The 14,918-nt window shown below is 40.4% G+C and overlaps 1 protein-coding gene and 1 long non-coding RNA gene across 4 annotated transcripts in view; one reads left to right on the forward strand and one right to left on the reverse strand.

Moving 5' to 3' along the window:
- Nucleotides 1–14,918, reverse strand: part of scai (suppressor of cancer cell invasion) — a 119,035-nt gene that overhangs the window by 47,302 nt on the left and 56,815 nt on the right. For both annotated transcript variants that reach the window (XM_067969711.1, XM_067969712.1), the window contains exon 3: nucleotides 1,380–1,475. In XM_067969711.1, coding sequence (XP_067825812.1) covers nucleotides 1,380–1,475 — 96 coding nt within the window. The remainder of the gene's footprint in view (nucleotides 1–1,379; nucleotides 1,476–14,918) is intronic.
- Nucleotides 1–14,918, forward strand: part of LOC137300564 (uncharacterized) — a 63,705-nt gene that overhangs the window by 31,894 nt on the left and 16,893 nt on the right. The window lies entirely within an intron of this gene.

Consider the following 14,918-nt stretch of genomic DNA (forward strand, 5'->3'; position numbering starts at 1 on the left):
ACAAAAAGTCTCCCTTATGGTTTTTTTTCTCCCAGCAGAATGAGGCCCATTATAGAGGACACAATCTACAGAAAAATTAGCTTTATCTAACCATTTCAAAACTTCCACTGGTCTTCATTTCATGAATGTGCACACCCAGTCAAACAGAACTCGCCCCCCTCCCCAGCCCCCAATTTCAATGGCTTCTTGCCTGTGGATGAAGCATTAAAACCAAAAAATCCAGCCTTATTACACCTCTGGTTAAATATACACAGCAATGTCTTCACACCAAAATCTGAATAGGATTGTATGATTGCGAAGGCAGCAAAAAGCACTTTTTAAATAAGGAGCACTGTCTATCTTGCTCTAATTAAAAACCACCTGCTGGCCAGAATATTATCAAATATGAACAAACCTGGAGTACACATATTGGCCCACCATCTACAATGCACAAGTCAGGAGTGTGATGGAATACTCTCCACTTGCCTGGATGAGTGCAGCTCCAACAACACTCAAGAAGCTCGACACCATCCAGGACAAAGCAGCCCACTTGATTGACACCCCATCCACCACCCTAAACATTCACTCCCTCCACCACCGGCGCACAGTGGCTGCAGTGTGTACCATCCACAGGATGCACTGCAGCAACTCGCCAAGGCTTCGACAGCACCTCCCAAACCCGCGACCTCTACCACCTAGAAGGACAAGTGTAGCAGGCACATGGGAACGACACCACCTGCACGTTCCCCTCCAAGTCACACACCATCCCGACTTGGGAATATATCGCCGTTCCTTCATCGTTGCTGGGTCAAAATCCTGGAACTCCCTTCCTAACAGCACTGTGGGAGAACCTTCACCACACGGACTGCAGCGGTTCAAGAAGGCGGCTCACCACCACCACCTTCTCAAGGGCAATTAGGGATGGGCAATAAATGCCGGTCTCACCAGCAACGCCCACATCCCATGAACAAATTTTTAAAAACTCTCCTCGATATTGGAAATACATGCGTTTGTGTGTGCCGATAAATGTGTTGTCAACCACAAACCACATAGGTCCTACACACTAACTCCCTTCAATCCTTAACTGAAATATAAACAGAGTTTTAAATTTTATACATTTAATTAAACCAAGTCTTAAACAACGAGATTACTCAACTCGAGATTGCATACATCATTCTTCACAAGTGTACATTGGTGGTCATGAAATACCACTGCCCAAGTCATTGCAAACAGATGTTAAATTCACCTAGCCAAGTATACTGTACTAGAGTCACTTCCTGCCACCGAAGCTGAAAAAGGACTTCAGGTGACAGGATCTATCATTTATTCTGGAGTAACTTCTTTGTTGAAACCAAAATATTATTGCATGGAATAGTCTGTAAAGCAAAATTTCTCCAAACCTGTGTTGCTGTTGGAACTTCCAGAGCTTAGTGTAAACATCGAAAGTGCGTCCAAAATACGACTGCCACTGCTTCTGTCCATACTGAGGTAAATCCCTGTTAGAAAAGAATAATCTGGATTTATTTTAAAACCATGAGCTAAATCTGCAAAAAGCAATCTGGTGGGTCAAACCTGGAGGCAGAGAACAGGGGATGGAGGATAAGTGGAAGTGAGCAAATAAGTTAGAGATATAAAATATGGATTACATATTTACATTGTTAAACACAGCGTAATTCAATAAACATTGCTAATTCACTAATATATTAGGGAACATTACTCAAAAAATCCACATTGCCTACATCAGAATTCGAGTCTCATCATCACAGATCAATTGAATGTTGTTCCACTCGTTCATTACTTATACAACTAAGGGAAGGGATGGGAGGATTCAAGGGAACTGAATGTCTTCCCTGGAAAGGAAAATTACTAAACTTCGTAATGAGGAAAATTTGAACTATAATGGTGGATTTTGATACTTTCCTTGGTAAATCTGTAGCTAATTTGCTTTCCCTTCAGCTGCATATAGTTCTCTTGGCCCTTCTGATAATCACTTTCTTGTTTTAAATAAAATTGACTGCTTTCAGGTTGCTGAGGATACTTCTCAAATGCTCAATAGTCCCTTTGATTTATATAACTCCACCATAACAAAAATCTAGTCACGAGTCCAAAATGGGGAGGAGCAACAAAATTTTGTTATAACACATGAATATACAAAAATTGCAGACGGGAAGAAACTGGTCCATCTAGCCTGTCCCAGTTGGAAACAAACTGCAAGTCCAAAGACAACCCTCATTAATTGGAGATTTCACTGCAAGGTATGCTGATTGCGTGCAATGTCAAGGGAAGTTGTTCAACACTACCACTTTAGGTTCTCTAGGAGTCAAAATTAAGCAGGTGGATGATCAGGTGAATTAGTTTCATCATAGGATGTAAGGGAACAGTGATTACAGCACTTACGTGCAAAGCAATAATGTAACGGATAGAAATCCTGATCTCTTAAGGACAATTACCAAAGGATAGTAAATTTCGAAGGTACAGTTAAGATTGTGATCTCCAACTTGTTTCTAGATACTGGGGGTTGCATCAGAAAGGATTATTGGCTTTAACAATTGGCTAGAAACATTGAATTAAAAAAAAACTGGTGGTGGCAAATAACTGGAAAGGGTAAATTTTTGAGGAGCACTGGGGTTCATTTGATTGGTTGAGGGCCGAACAGCTGGCTCTGAATGTAGAACGGAAGATATTTAAACTAGTTGGCATAGTGGCTAATGTAATGTCATTTCTCTCGCATTAGGAAACAAATGGTAATTGATGGTAAGTTAAAATTTAATGAATTTCAATTAAAAAGTTTACTTACAATGAACCACATAACATGCACAGTATTCCTCTTTATGCTCATGGCAGAAGTTTTAGAAATAAAATGCTGGAAATATAGACATATGCTTCTATGAAGATTTTAGATATTAGAGGTAGATCTGAAATATTTAGTACAGATCTGAAGTGCGTTTGAAATGGTAGAAGGATTGCCGAAAGGATAAGTTGTGTCTCAAAAAGGGGGTATTCTTTATTTTTTAAAAATTAAATAATTGAGACACTGAGGATTATGATCACCAAGAGGGCATTGATAAGATTTGGATGATACTGGATCATGGTAGATGCGCTACTCAGCACATCACAGGCTTCTGGGCAACAGGTTGAGCATCACAAGCAACTCAAATTAGAAGAGCAACTGAACAGGGTAGTGTTGTTTGGGGGATTTTAACTCGGTCCATTAAGTTAGCAACCAAGTTCAGGGGTAAGTAGGACTAAAATACTTGCTGACGCAGTCAATGAATGCTTCCTTATTCCTTCAGAAGAGTACTAGAGAAAACAAATTTACTAGATTTAGCATTTACCAGTAATCCTGAGATTATAGCTGATCTCCATGTAATCAAGCACGTGGGCAATGGCCATCACTGTATGGACAAGAAAGGTGGATGGACTGTAGTGAACAAGGTGTACCGACTGAAGCAGTGGCTGATGTCACCCTTCCGAATCACCAATGCAGCACTGGAAAGTTACAACCATGCACATACGTCCACCCCGCAAGTGATGGAGAGGACGAAGAGGTGCTTAAATCATACTCTCAGTGCCTGGATAGGTTGAGGCACGTTCTACAATATTCCCCTAGCAACGTGACAAAGGTTGTAGTGGTGTGGTGTGCTGTGCATGGCATAATTTTGCCCTGCAGGGAGGATGTCCTTGGGCCCATGGGTGATGTGCACCCCCCTACCCAGCAGGAAGGCATGCCAGCACCAGGCAGGGTGGCCCAGGTGTTCGGGACAATAACAGCCACCCCAGCTCTCACCATTTCTCTCCCCTCAGAGTTCTGCCAACAGAATGGAGGTGGATCAGGAAGTCCAAATGTCTATGGAATAATTCCCTGTGGTTGCACAAACATGAAGGAGGACAGGCAAGATTGACACTTAAAACAATGGAATTTTTATTCAGTGCAAAAACAAAGTCAACAAACATCAATGTAAACCCAGGATAACAAAAAAAAAATTAAAACTCCCATCAGGACAATCAATAAAAAGGTGGCTCAGGGTCACAGTCTTGCTCCACAGCACCAGGCTTATTTTGCAGGGTCCTCTCCCTCACACTCCCCAGCAGCAGCAGCACTCTCCTCTCATGGTCTAAGAGAGGCTACAGATCCTCATCTCCAACGTTCTGCACTCATTTTTGTTTTTTTTCCAGAGACATCTGAGGAAAAAAGTGTATACGCAAAACAATTATTTTTAAAACCACGTTTGAATTTTTTTTTTAAAAAGTTGATTTAAGGTCTTTTCAGAAGTTGCCGGTCACTCACCTGCTCGTGCCACACATCAGAGTTATGGTGTTTGTTTTCATTTTTTTTAAAAAAGTGCTGTGGTTGGTCTGCGAGATAAGCCATTGGGCACACTGTCCGTGAGGTCTGTGATTCATCATTGACTTCATTGCACCGTTATTGGATCGACAGTCCAGCAATTTGTAGCGCAAATAGTGTGGTTAATGGAGAGTTTAAAACTCCAATTAATGGCAATCGCTGCCAAACCAGTCATTGCAGCAATTTCAGGAGCACTGCATATAAAAGTTACAACTGTAAATAGAGTAGGGATAACTCTTCTTTTAAAAAGCTGAGGATAATTAAATCTAGCATTAGAAATACTAAACATGCATTTAAAAAGGATAGTAGGAAATTGTAGCAGTGATGGCAAGTCCACTGCAGTTCAGTTAGAATTCAGAAAACAATTCAAGACCACATTTGCTCTTTGAGGGAATTAACAAGGCAAGTTAGATTGGAGGACAATGATACGGATGAACCACCAAATAAAAACTTGGCATCAGTAAAACTTGCAAAGACAATGCTATGGATCGGATAGTACAGGATAGTCATGCTACTAAAATTGTGTTGAAGCAAATAAAGTGCAGAAATGGTCTTAGGTGAAGATTAACCTGCTTAAAACAAAAGTGCTGTGGGACCCAATTCCATTTACTCCAGAATGCTAAAAGATATGTGGGACGATCTAGATGAATCACTATTTTCTGTGTTCAGTCGAAGATTAACTTCCAAGCTGATTCCCAAGGATTGGGGAAAGGCAACGAAGACCCATTTTTTTTTGAAAGGGAGGAAATCGGGCCCTCGTAATTACAGTACCATGAGTTAGACGTTTATCATAGGGAAGCTGTTAGAAAGCATTATACAAGATGACATTGGGGATCATGAAGAATTTAGCAGCAAGTAGCAATTTACAGCATAGCTTAATGAAATGTAGGTCTTGCCTTGCTAATCTGATTTAGTTTTGAGGAAGTGACCAGAATGGTGGATGTTTAATCCTCTTGATGTTGCAGATCAGGATTTCCAAAAAACATTGAATAAAGTACTACAGGCAATTATTGGGGGAAAACAAAAAGTAGCTGGAAAAGTAACTTATCAAAATCTTCAAGTGGAGTGTTGTCATTAAAGTGACTGCATCTGGTCACCACTGGACTACAAAGCTCCATGTTAGAACCATTCCTGTTCACTTTCATAAACTAAGGAGGGCAGCATTATGGGACCATTCTAAGTTTGTACATGACAAATGCATAGAGGTTAGCAATTTAGACTGAATAGGTTGCAGGCAAATTGATACCAGTTAAGGGATGGGCCAATGTGTGGCAGATGCCCCTTAATATGAACAAATGTACTGTCATATATTTAGGATTGGGAAACTCTAGGCATGTTCATACAATGCTGGATTACCTGTTAAGGTACCAGATTTAGAGAGATCTAGGGGTAATTGCTGATCACTCATTAGAAGTGCACAATGAGATGGCAAAAGAGAAAGCAAATAGGATTTCAGGTTGTATTGCTAGGACCAAAGTATGAAACAAAGACTACTATACCTAGGCTAGATAAGTCTTTGGTTTGTCTGCACTTGGAGTACAGGATACAGTTTTGCTCCCCACACATTGTGAAGCAGAAGGTGCAGAGGAGAGGCAGCCTAGCCTTAGGGACTTCAGTTATGAGGATAGGCTCTGAGTTAGGGCTATTTAATTTGATGGAACAGTCTTAAAAGATGACAGAATCAAGGTTTTTAAAATGAAGGGACTAGAACAATGAAAAAAAACATTGTGGGCAAATATAAATCATGTCCCACTTCACTGAATTGTGCCCACTTAGTAAACTACGTGTTGGCCTATGCACTTTGCATGCTGATGACAATGCTGTAAGATGGCTGGAATTATATGCCAAGTTGGCACACTAAATAATACTGTGACAAAAACATCACAATTCAGTGCATTTTTTTAAAAAAACATTAATTGAACCAAATCAAAATCTATGATTAAGATATTTACTCTAATATTTATTGAAAACATTTGTATGAAGTTAAATGTTAGTAATCTGATCACAGTTCTGATGAACTATATCTGAAATATTAACTCACCTTTCTCATTCAGATGCCGTAAATTTGATCTTAAAGTTCAGAGTTTCAACATTTGCAGTTTTTTTTTTAAAAAGTGTTTGTTTCAAATCCTTTTCAAGTCAAAATTTATTAATAATGCTTCCCAATTGCACAGAAAATTCCACTACTGGTGTGGAAAGAATGAGCCTTAATATGTACCTTTATGCTGCAGTTTCAATTCAGTAACAATAATTGGTAAAGTTTAATAGTTGCATACATCAAATGTGCCAAGTTTTCATGATGAACAAAGAGCTCCAGTACTAATTATTGCCTCAGCCTGTCAAATTGCTGGTTCACAGCTTAAATCGTTAAGTAAATTATGTCCACATGAGATTTTTTTTTTTAAATGTTCATGGGATGTGGGCATCACTGGCAAGGCCAGCATTTATTGCCCTTGAGGTGGTGATGGTGATGAGCCGCCTTCTTGAACCGCTGCAGTCCGTGTGGTGAAGGTTCTCCCACAGTGCTGTTAAGTAGGGGGTTCCAGGATTTTGACCCAGCAACGATGAAGAAACAACAATATATTTCCAAGTTGGGATGGTGGGTAATTTGGAGGGGAACATGCAGGTGGCGTTGTTTCCATGTGCCTGCTGCCCTTGTCCTTCTAGGGTCACTTGTTTGGGAGGTGCTGTCGAAGAAGCCTTGGCGAGTTGCTGCAGTGCATCCTGTGGATGGTGCACACTGCAGCCACTGTGCGCCGGTGGTGGAGGGAGTGAATGTTTAGGGTGGTGGATGGGATGTCAATCAAGCGGGCTGCTTTGTCCTGGATGGTGTCAAGCTTCTTGAGTGTTGTTGGAGCTGCACTCATCCAAGCAAGTGGAGAGTATTCCATCACACTCCTGACTTGTGCCTTGTAGATGGTGGAAAGGCTTTGGGGAGTCAGGAGGTGAGTCACTCGCCACAGAATACCCAGCCTCTGACCTGCTCTTGTAGCCACAGTATTTATATGGTTGGTCCAGTTACGTTTCTGGTCAATGGTGACCCCAGGATGACGTTGGTGGGGGATTCGGCGATGGTAATGCCGTTCAATGTCATGGGGAAGTGGTTAGACACTCTCGTTGGAGATGGTCATTACCTGGCACAAATGTTACTTGCTACTTATCAGCCCAAGCCTGGGTGTTGTCCAGGTCTTGCTGCATGCAGGCATGGACTGACTCGTTATACAACATTTTGTATCTGCAGCAAATTACTCTTCTTGTCTGCTCATTAATCAAGTCAATAACTTTTCTTCAAAAAAAAAGCACTGTCCTAGAAAGCACATGAAATTTATTTGTCTGAAACTCAACTGCATGGCTTTACTCCTCCAGCAGCCAAATTATGATAATGTACAAATCAAAATAATTAAGTATGTAAAACTCCAAAGTAAGGTAATTGCTGAGAATTTAGCATTGTGATTACATACAGCTTACTGTGCCAGTATTTAAAACTTGAACACTGAAGGTGCATGTGGTGTTTCTGACAAAGCAATAAATAGACGACAACAATGGTAGTTTTTAACCTTGAAAAGCAAAAAAGAATATCAATTCACTAATTTGACTTTATGCTTAAAAAAACTTTTGAAAATATAGCTCCCTCCTTCTCCAAACCTTTCAAAGTTCAATCCCTTGTCTGTGTTGCGTATTTAATCAATATCAGAGTGGCAATGGCTTAAGTAAAATAAATTTCAGTTTTGATTCTTTTTCCTCCCTGCCCCAGCACCAAGATCCGCCTGGTGCCCCCTGCTGGAAAGTATGCACTGGTGGATGTTGGGAAAGGACTCAGTTGTGATGCCCCACCATTAAATAATTCATCAGTGCTCACTGTCTAGGCTCACATGAAGAATGGCCACTTGCACAAGGTATTGGAGGGCTGCCAGGACCTGTGGAACCATACTTCAGCCAAGTCACCACCTTCAGTAACCTAAACAAACCATTATTTTAAGGATGCAAAATTTCCAGCATCCACATAGAAGGCATTTTAAACATGCTTCACCCATTTTTGGGGGTCAGAGGAGCAGGAGGGGGGTTGGGGGGGGGGGGAGCAGAAATTTGACATTTCATTCTGGTCCCTCCTATGTCCCAATCCTGCTCTCTAACAGGGTTAACCTCAAACATACACTTGGATATCTTTGCTTTAGGCTCTGAAAAGGACTTGATGGCATCCCAATAAACATAGCCCCTTGCATGCTGTTTCCTAATGGAGGCAATAATTTATTTTAAAATCATGCATGAAGCACTTGGGGGAAAAAAAGATTGCCTCTGGTCACTGACTTCATAAAAAAAAAATAGCAAAATGCCTGTGTTCCTTCTGAAGAAATCAAATATGTTTTAAAAGGCATCATTTATAATTTCTCTAGAGAAACCAAATTGGAGGCAATTTTGCTATGTTTGCACTGTCACCAACTCAATGGCAAATTGCTCCTCCCACATGAAATGCACAATGAGGCTGCCTAGAAGTATACAAAATATTTTGTTCTCTAATGTTTTAATATGCTCGCTATGGACTCCATCATACAGAATTTTACAAACAATTTCCTGAATTAGACAATTAAGCACTTACAGCATGCATTAGGCATATAATCATCACTACACCGCCTGCACCCCCCCGCCCATTGTGGGGCCAAATATCTTCTGAAAGCAACCAGTAAGAGTCACACGACAGCCTGCTGTTGACACTCTGATTTGCCCATCCTGCCTGTGGAGACATGCGAGATATCTCGGCAGAGATCAGAAATCTTACCAATCTGCACAGCCACAAGCAGGTTACAGCATGCTACTACTGTACCTCCAATATTTGTCTTAAAAAGTTTGTCATATGGCATTCAAATGCAGTGTTCAGGTATTTGTCTAAAGAGTCTTTCATTAATGAAAATGAGTGTAGCATCACACATTATATTTTTACAAACATTACCAAAATAGAAGGTGACAATGCAGATTCAGGTCCAAAATAGCTTTGTAAACAAAGTTCAATGCCATACTACGAATGGAGAAAAAGAATCAATGATCTTTCTTCTCATTGCATTACCATTACCAAAAAATGGCACCTAAATTGACAGATGCTGAAAACACAGCTGACCTAGCTTTTTTTTTAAAAAAAGATATTGGCTTGTTCTTTTTTTGTCTGTCACTGTGTATATCATGTGGGCATTATTACTGTCTGCAAAGATGGGAAATTAATGGGCTGTGGAATGAAATTAAATCCTGTCTGATGATAGCCCATCAGCCAAATGACCTTGTATTTCACATCAGGCAAGGACGTCTTTATGATGAATTCACTGTATTACTCAGTCCTCTTCCAGCCATTTTCTTGTATTTCTATTTTGTTTCATGCAAGAGAAACACAGGACAAAGTCCACTCAATCCAGCTCTATCAAAAATAAGCTCAATTTTTGATATGACTGACACCACAACATTGTCATCAGTTTGTGGCTTTTGTTGACATTATGGAATGATCATAAAGGGCTTTCCAACAGGAAAACAGTTTAATGGTTACTGTGGCAACTACATTCTTAAATACATGTGAATACTTATGACCACTTCAAACTTCGCTTATTTTCAAGAATGCAGTTTAAACACTATTTCAGTTCGTCCTCTTATTTTAAAAAAGTAAAAATGTATACAAAAACAATGAATGTTTTACATTAAATACATATAATGCAGATCACACCTACATTTGAGCTTTGTATTACCAATTATTCAGCCTTCATTTTTAATATAACCAATTTCATAAAACATTTGTATTTTGCAATATTTGGTAGCCTTACAATCAAATTCTAGAATCATTTCCATTTCACTGACATTCCAACTATATGCAAGCCACATATCACCAAAAACTTCACAACATGAAAGAACAAAGTAACTGAAATGGTAGCAAAGGATGAAGATAGTTATAATTTTTTTAAGGTTTAAAATCTCTGACTAATGAACTTCACTGGTTCACAGTTTGAGAATTGGGGGGGGGGGGGGGGCGGAAGAGGGAGGGAGGGGCAATGGTTCTTTCCTGGTGTCAAAGCAAGAATCTCATTCTTTCATACGACAATGACAATATATATATATATATATATATATATATATATGTCATTGAGTCAGAAATTCTCAGCTTTCATTAGGCCTGGCAATTTGTCATGAAAATGTTAAAAAAAAAGGCAATCACCCACAAAAGGCAGCTTACATTTCTTCAGGCTAGTGATCTGTAAACTGCACAGCTTTAAATTACTGTGATTGGCAAGAAAATTTAATTATGTGAAAAGACTTAATTATTCAGTCTTGGGGCAAGTGACCAAATATCAGTGAAAGTACAACACTCGAAACCATCAATGGGAATTCAACTTAATTAAGTCAATCTGAACTGTAGTCTGCCTATTACTCATATCGAAGAACAAATGTAATTACATTAAGAAAGTGAAATGAACACATTACAAGTGGTAAAGAATTGGGCAGACATGTAGCAGTTCAAACTTAGTTTGTACACATTTACTGAAACATTTTAAACATCTCTAGAATTTCAGTACTTCTATAAATATACAAATGTTTGCTGTTTTATCCAATACCATGTCACCAATTTTATTACACCCCACATGCTTACATTACCGCTAGGATCAGAGCGGCAAACCAACTAGGTAGTCCAATGCTGGATGTTTGGACACAGCTTTGCACCGACAAATCCCATGCAGTATGGGGCAAGGCAAAGAGCAGAGGCCAAAACACTTTCACACATGTAAGAGGGCAAAAATTAAAAAAGGTCCTTTATCCTGAGCAACTTCCCAATAAATTCCAGTCAGAACAGCAGTCGTAGTCTGTAACACCCAGCCCTTCAAGAGCTTTGGTGGTAGGTGGGTGGGGGGAAATCATTATGTATTAGGAAAAAGAAACTGGTACCAAATCAGAAACATCGTCGAAATAGCTGTGCCGAGAGTGTTCAATGTTCTAGGAAATTAACTTGATAGTTTCATCAAGGTTTTAGTTAAGCTTATGTTTTAGCAAAAGATTGAAGAATTAAATTTCCAACAATTTTAAAATCTAACATTATCTCGATTCTTCAGTAACTGATAGCAGCATGCTCATGTAATGTGCTTGGGAATCCTTTTATTAAACAGCGAGACAATGGAGTTCCAAAACATAACCTTATCTTGGCCCAATTCTTGGTCATTTGATTCTATTACTGAAACTTGAATGTTAGGAGCTGTTAGGAACGAATCCAAGTTCCCCACCCCACATCACCTTCCTCCCCTCATCCCTTCTGAATCAGAAATTGATCCAATTTTCTTTTTAGTACTTCAAGAGTCAGTATACACTACAATAGTTGACAATTTCTTAAGGCAATGACTAAGCATAAAAAAATTACTCAAGTTTAGAGTGTACCTTTTTTAAACTCATGGTCAACAGCTGGTTTCAGATTCTGGTTTTGCCAAAACACCTTTACCTCTGGCACCCTACATGAATTCTGAAAACCTTACATAACTGCCCAATGCAAAAAACTTATGGGTCATATTTACCCAGCATTTACCAATTTAAAATGTCATTTTCAGTTGGACAGAGTTTTTTTTTCGAAATCCAAATGGTGCCAGTGTTAGTGTGCAAAAGCTGTACCATAGTGTGCTGAAGTGATGTACGATGTTGGTTCAGACCCATAGTTCCCGACTTCATGAAATTCTGATCTCAGCTATGTATCTGAGTCACCTCAGGGTGCTCACATACTGTACTATATACTGCAGCAACACAAATCTAAAAACAGACCTCCTATTCACCTGCTCAAGTTGGTCTGTTAGCATGGAGAAGCACCACAATGGGCAAGAGAAAAATGGATATTGCAGCTTTCCAGTTCTGGGTTGTGGCACTTTTTAAAGCAGTGGACACAAGAGCTCAGAGCCATCACCACGAGTCAAAAAGGTAGACGGTTCCCACTATTTGCAAACAGATGGTCTGTCTGGGGAGACAGCAATAAGACACAAATTTAACGTGAACCATAAAAGGATTTAAAGGTTAGAAAACAAACCTTCACAAGAGGTAGTTACTATGTGGATTTTTCTGCCACCAACTGTTGAAGTAGAGTCCATGAATTTTTTAAAGATAGAATTAAGATAGCTGCTTGAAAAAAAAGAGAAATACTAAAAGGATACTGAAAATAAGTACAAGAGAGGTATTACAGGAAACACTGGCAGATTTGGTGGGCCACATGGCCTGTTTCTAGGATTCTATCTACAAACCACCATGCTGTAACAGAAAGGCCTCAAGTGCCATTACTCTAGGAGGTAGAAAAGTTTTGCGAGCTTTGGCTGCCTCACTAGATTGCACCATCAGAACATTCCAACTCTGGAGGAGCTGAGCAGGGCTATATAAAATATTAAAATTGGGGCTGCAACACAAAGTAGATTTCCTACTACGTTATGACTAGAGTGATGCTGACTGAATATTTTATAATCCTAACCTAATGCAATGATTAATTTCTATGCTGAAACAACCCATTTACAAACCAAATGGCGACAATGTAATTTGAAACTGATCTAATGAGAACTTAACAGCTTCATGTGACTTCAAACAGTTGATGATTCTCACTTTCCAGAGCTTCGGAACTCTGGACATACTTGCAGAATATGGTTTAACTCAACCATGCACAGCTGAAGTATGGAAGGTACAGTTAACAGCAATAAATCTCACATGTTCCTCAGTATCTTTTCAGTTGAGATTCTTAAATATCTGTTAGACCTGAAACATTTTTGAAAAGACTTGTATTGTTTGAGCATAGTCACCACAGACTGCAGTTCAGATTTTATGTGTCAGAAATTAACACAATGAACACTACAAGATAAGCCTAGACAGTATGAGGTTAAAGAGTACAGCAGTCATCTGTACTTTACATCAAGGAGGCCTAAGGGAATTTTTCTTCATCTCTTTTGCTCTCAATTACTGCTGTTATCTTTACTCCAGCAGTGCAGCTGACCTGACATTTGGCTCTCAATGAATTACCAGTGATTCTGTACACTAACCGAAATGAGGTGCAGTTAGAAGGAGTATCGGTTAGTTACATATATTACCTCTACCCACATGAATGCTGGGTCACTAAATATATATCAACTTCCATTTATATAGCACATTTAACAGAAAAATGGCCCAAGGTCCTTTACAGAATCACGAGAAAAAAAAAGGACATCGAGTCAAAGAAGGAAAATGAGAAGAGAAAAGCTTGGTCATAAAGGTGCATTTTAGAAGAGGGTCTAAGAGGAGGAGGGGGAGGTAAAGAGGCCGAGGGAGGGAATTCCAGAGCATGGGGGTTGAGGCAGCGAAAGGCACACAAGAGGCCCCAAAGAACCAAAAGTGAGGCAGGAGAAGGTTGCAGAGATAGGTGGATCGAGGCCAGAGGGATTTGAACACCAGGGTGAAAATCTTACATTTGTGGTATTGGATGACAGAGACCAATGTCGCTCAGCAAGGACAGGAGTGATAGGCCAGCAGGGCTTGTTGTGAGGCACAGTGGGCAGCAGAGTTTTGGGTGGGCTGAAGTTTATGACAGTTGGTGGATTGGAGTAAATGAAGTTGAGGTGACAGACATGGATGAGGGTTTCAGTGGAAGACAGGCTGAGGTAGAGGTGGAGGCAGGCAGTTAGAGATGGGAGTAGGCACTCTTTCTAACGGAGAGGATATGGGGTTGGAAACTTTCCTCAGGGTTAAATGAGCTGCCAAGGTTGCAAACAACCTGGTTCAGTCCAAGACCGCAGCCAGGGAGGGGGAAAATACAGCTGGTGGCAAGTATGGATTTTGTGACAGGGCTTGAAAATGATAACTTTGTTCTTCCCATTGGTAACTGGAAGAAACTGCAGCTCAATGAAGACTGGATGTTTGACAAGCAGGAGGGGTACAGCTGGGTTTCAGAGTACATGGGAAAGCTGACCCCATGCCTTCAGACAATATTGCCAAGGGGCAACACGTTAGTGAGAAAGAGGGTCCATGAATGATTCCTTGGAGGACTGCAAAAGGTGTCAGTGCAGGGATGAAGAACAGCCATTGCTGGAGATGCTTTGGCCATGATTGAATCAGTTAGTGAGAACAGTCCTACCAGACCCAACAACAGGAGAGCTATTGGAAGAGGATGATGCATGTCAAAGACAGGTCATGGTGCATTATCTTCCTTGTCCCCAATCTCTCTGCACAGTCACACAGAATGGCAATGATTTTGGTATGGGCAAAAATCTGATTGGAGGGATTCAAACTGGAAGTTGGGGAAGAGGGGCAGAGATCTCGGCAGCAGCCAACAGCAACAGAGGAAAAGGGAGACTGGAAGTGGGGCAGCATTTGGTGAGGAGTTGAGGACGTTTGCTTTGAGCAGAGGTGACAACAGTTTAGAAATGGAGGGGGCATAGTGCCCAAGGAGAGGGAACCCTTCATGCCATTATCTAGCACATACGTTGTATGGATGAGGGGAGCTTGAAGATAGCATGGAGGAGATGGAACAGAAACTAGACAAAAAAGAGAAAAAGGACAAGGGTGCAGAGTATTAAAATGATCGGAGGCGTGCTTGTAGCAAAACATCGACCATTCTTTCCTTCCCATCCCCAGTTGG

The sequence above is a fragment of the Heptranchias perlo genome, chromosome 31 (assembly GCF_035084215.1).
Source record: "Heptranchias perlo isolate sHepPer1 chromosome 31, sHepPer1.hap1, whole genome shotgun sequence".
NCBI lineage: Eukaryota > Metazoa > Chordata > Chondrichthyes > Hexanchiformes > Hexanchidae > Heptranchias > Heptranchias perlo.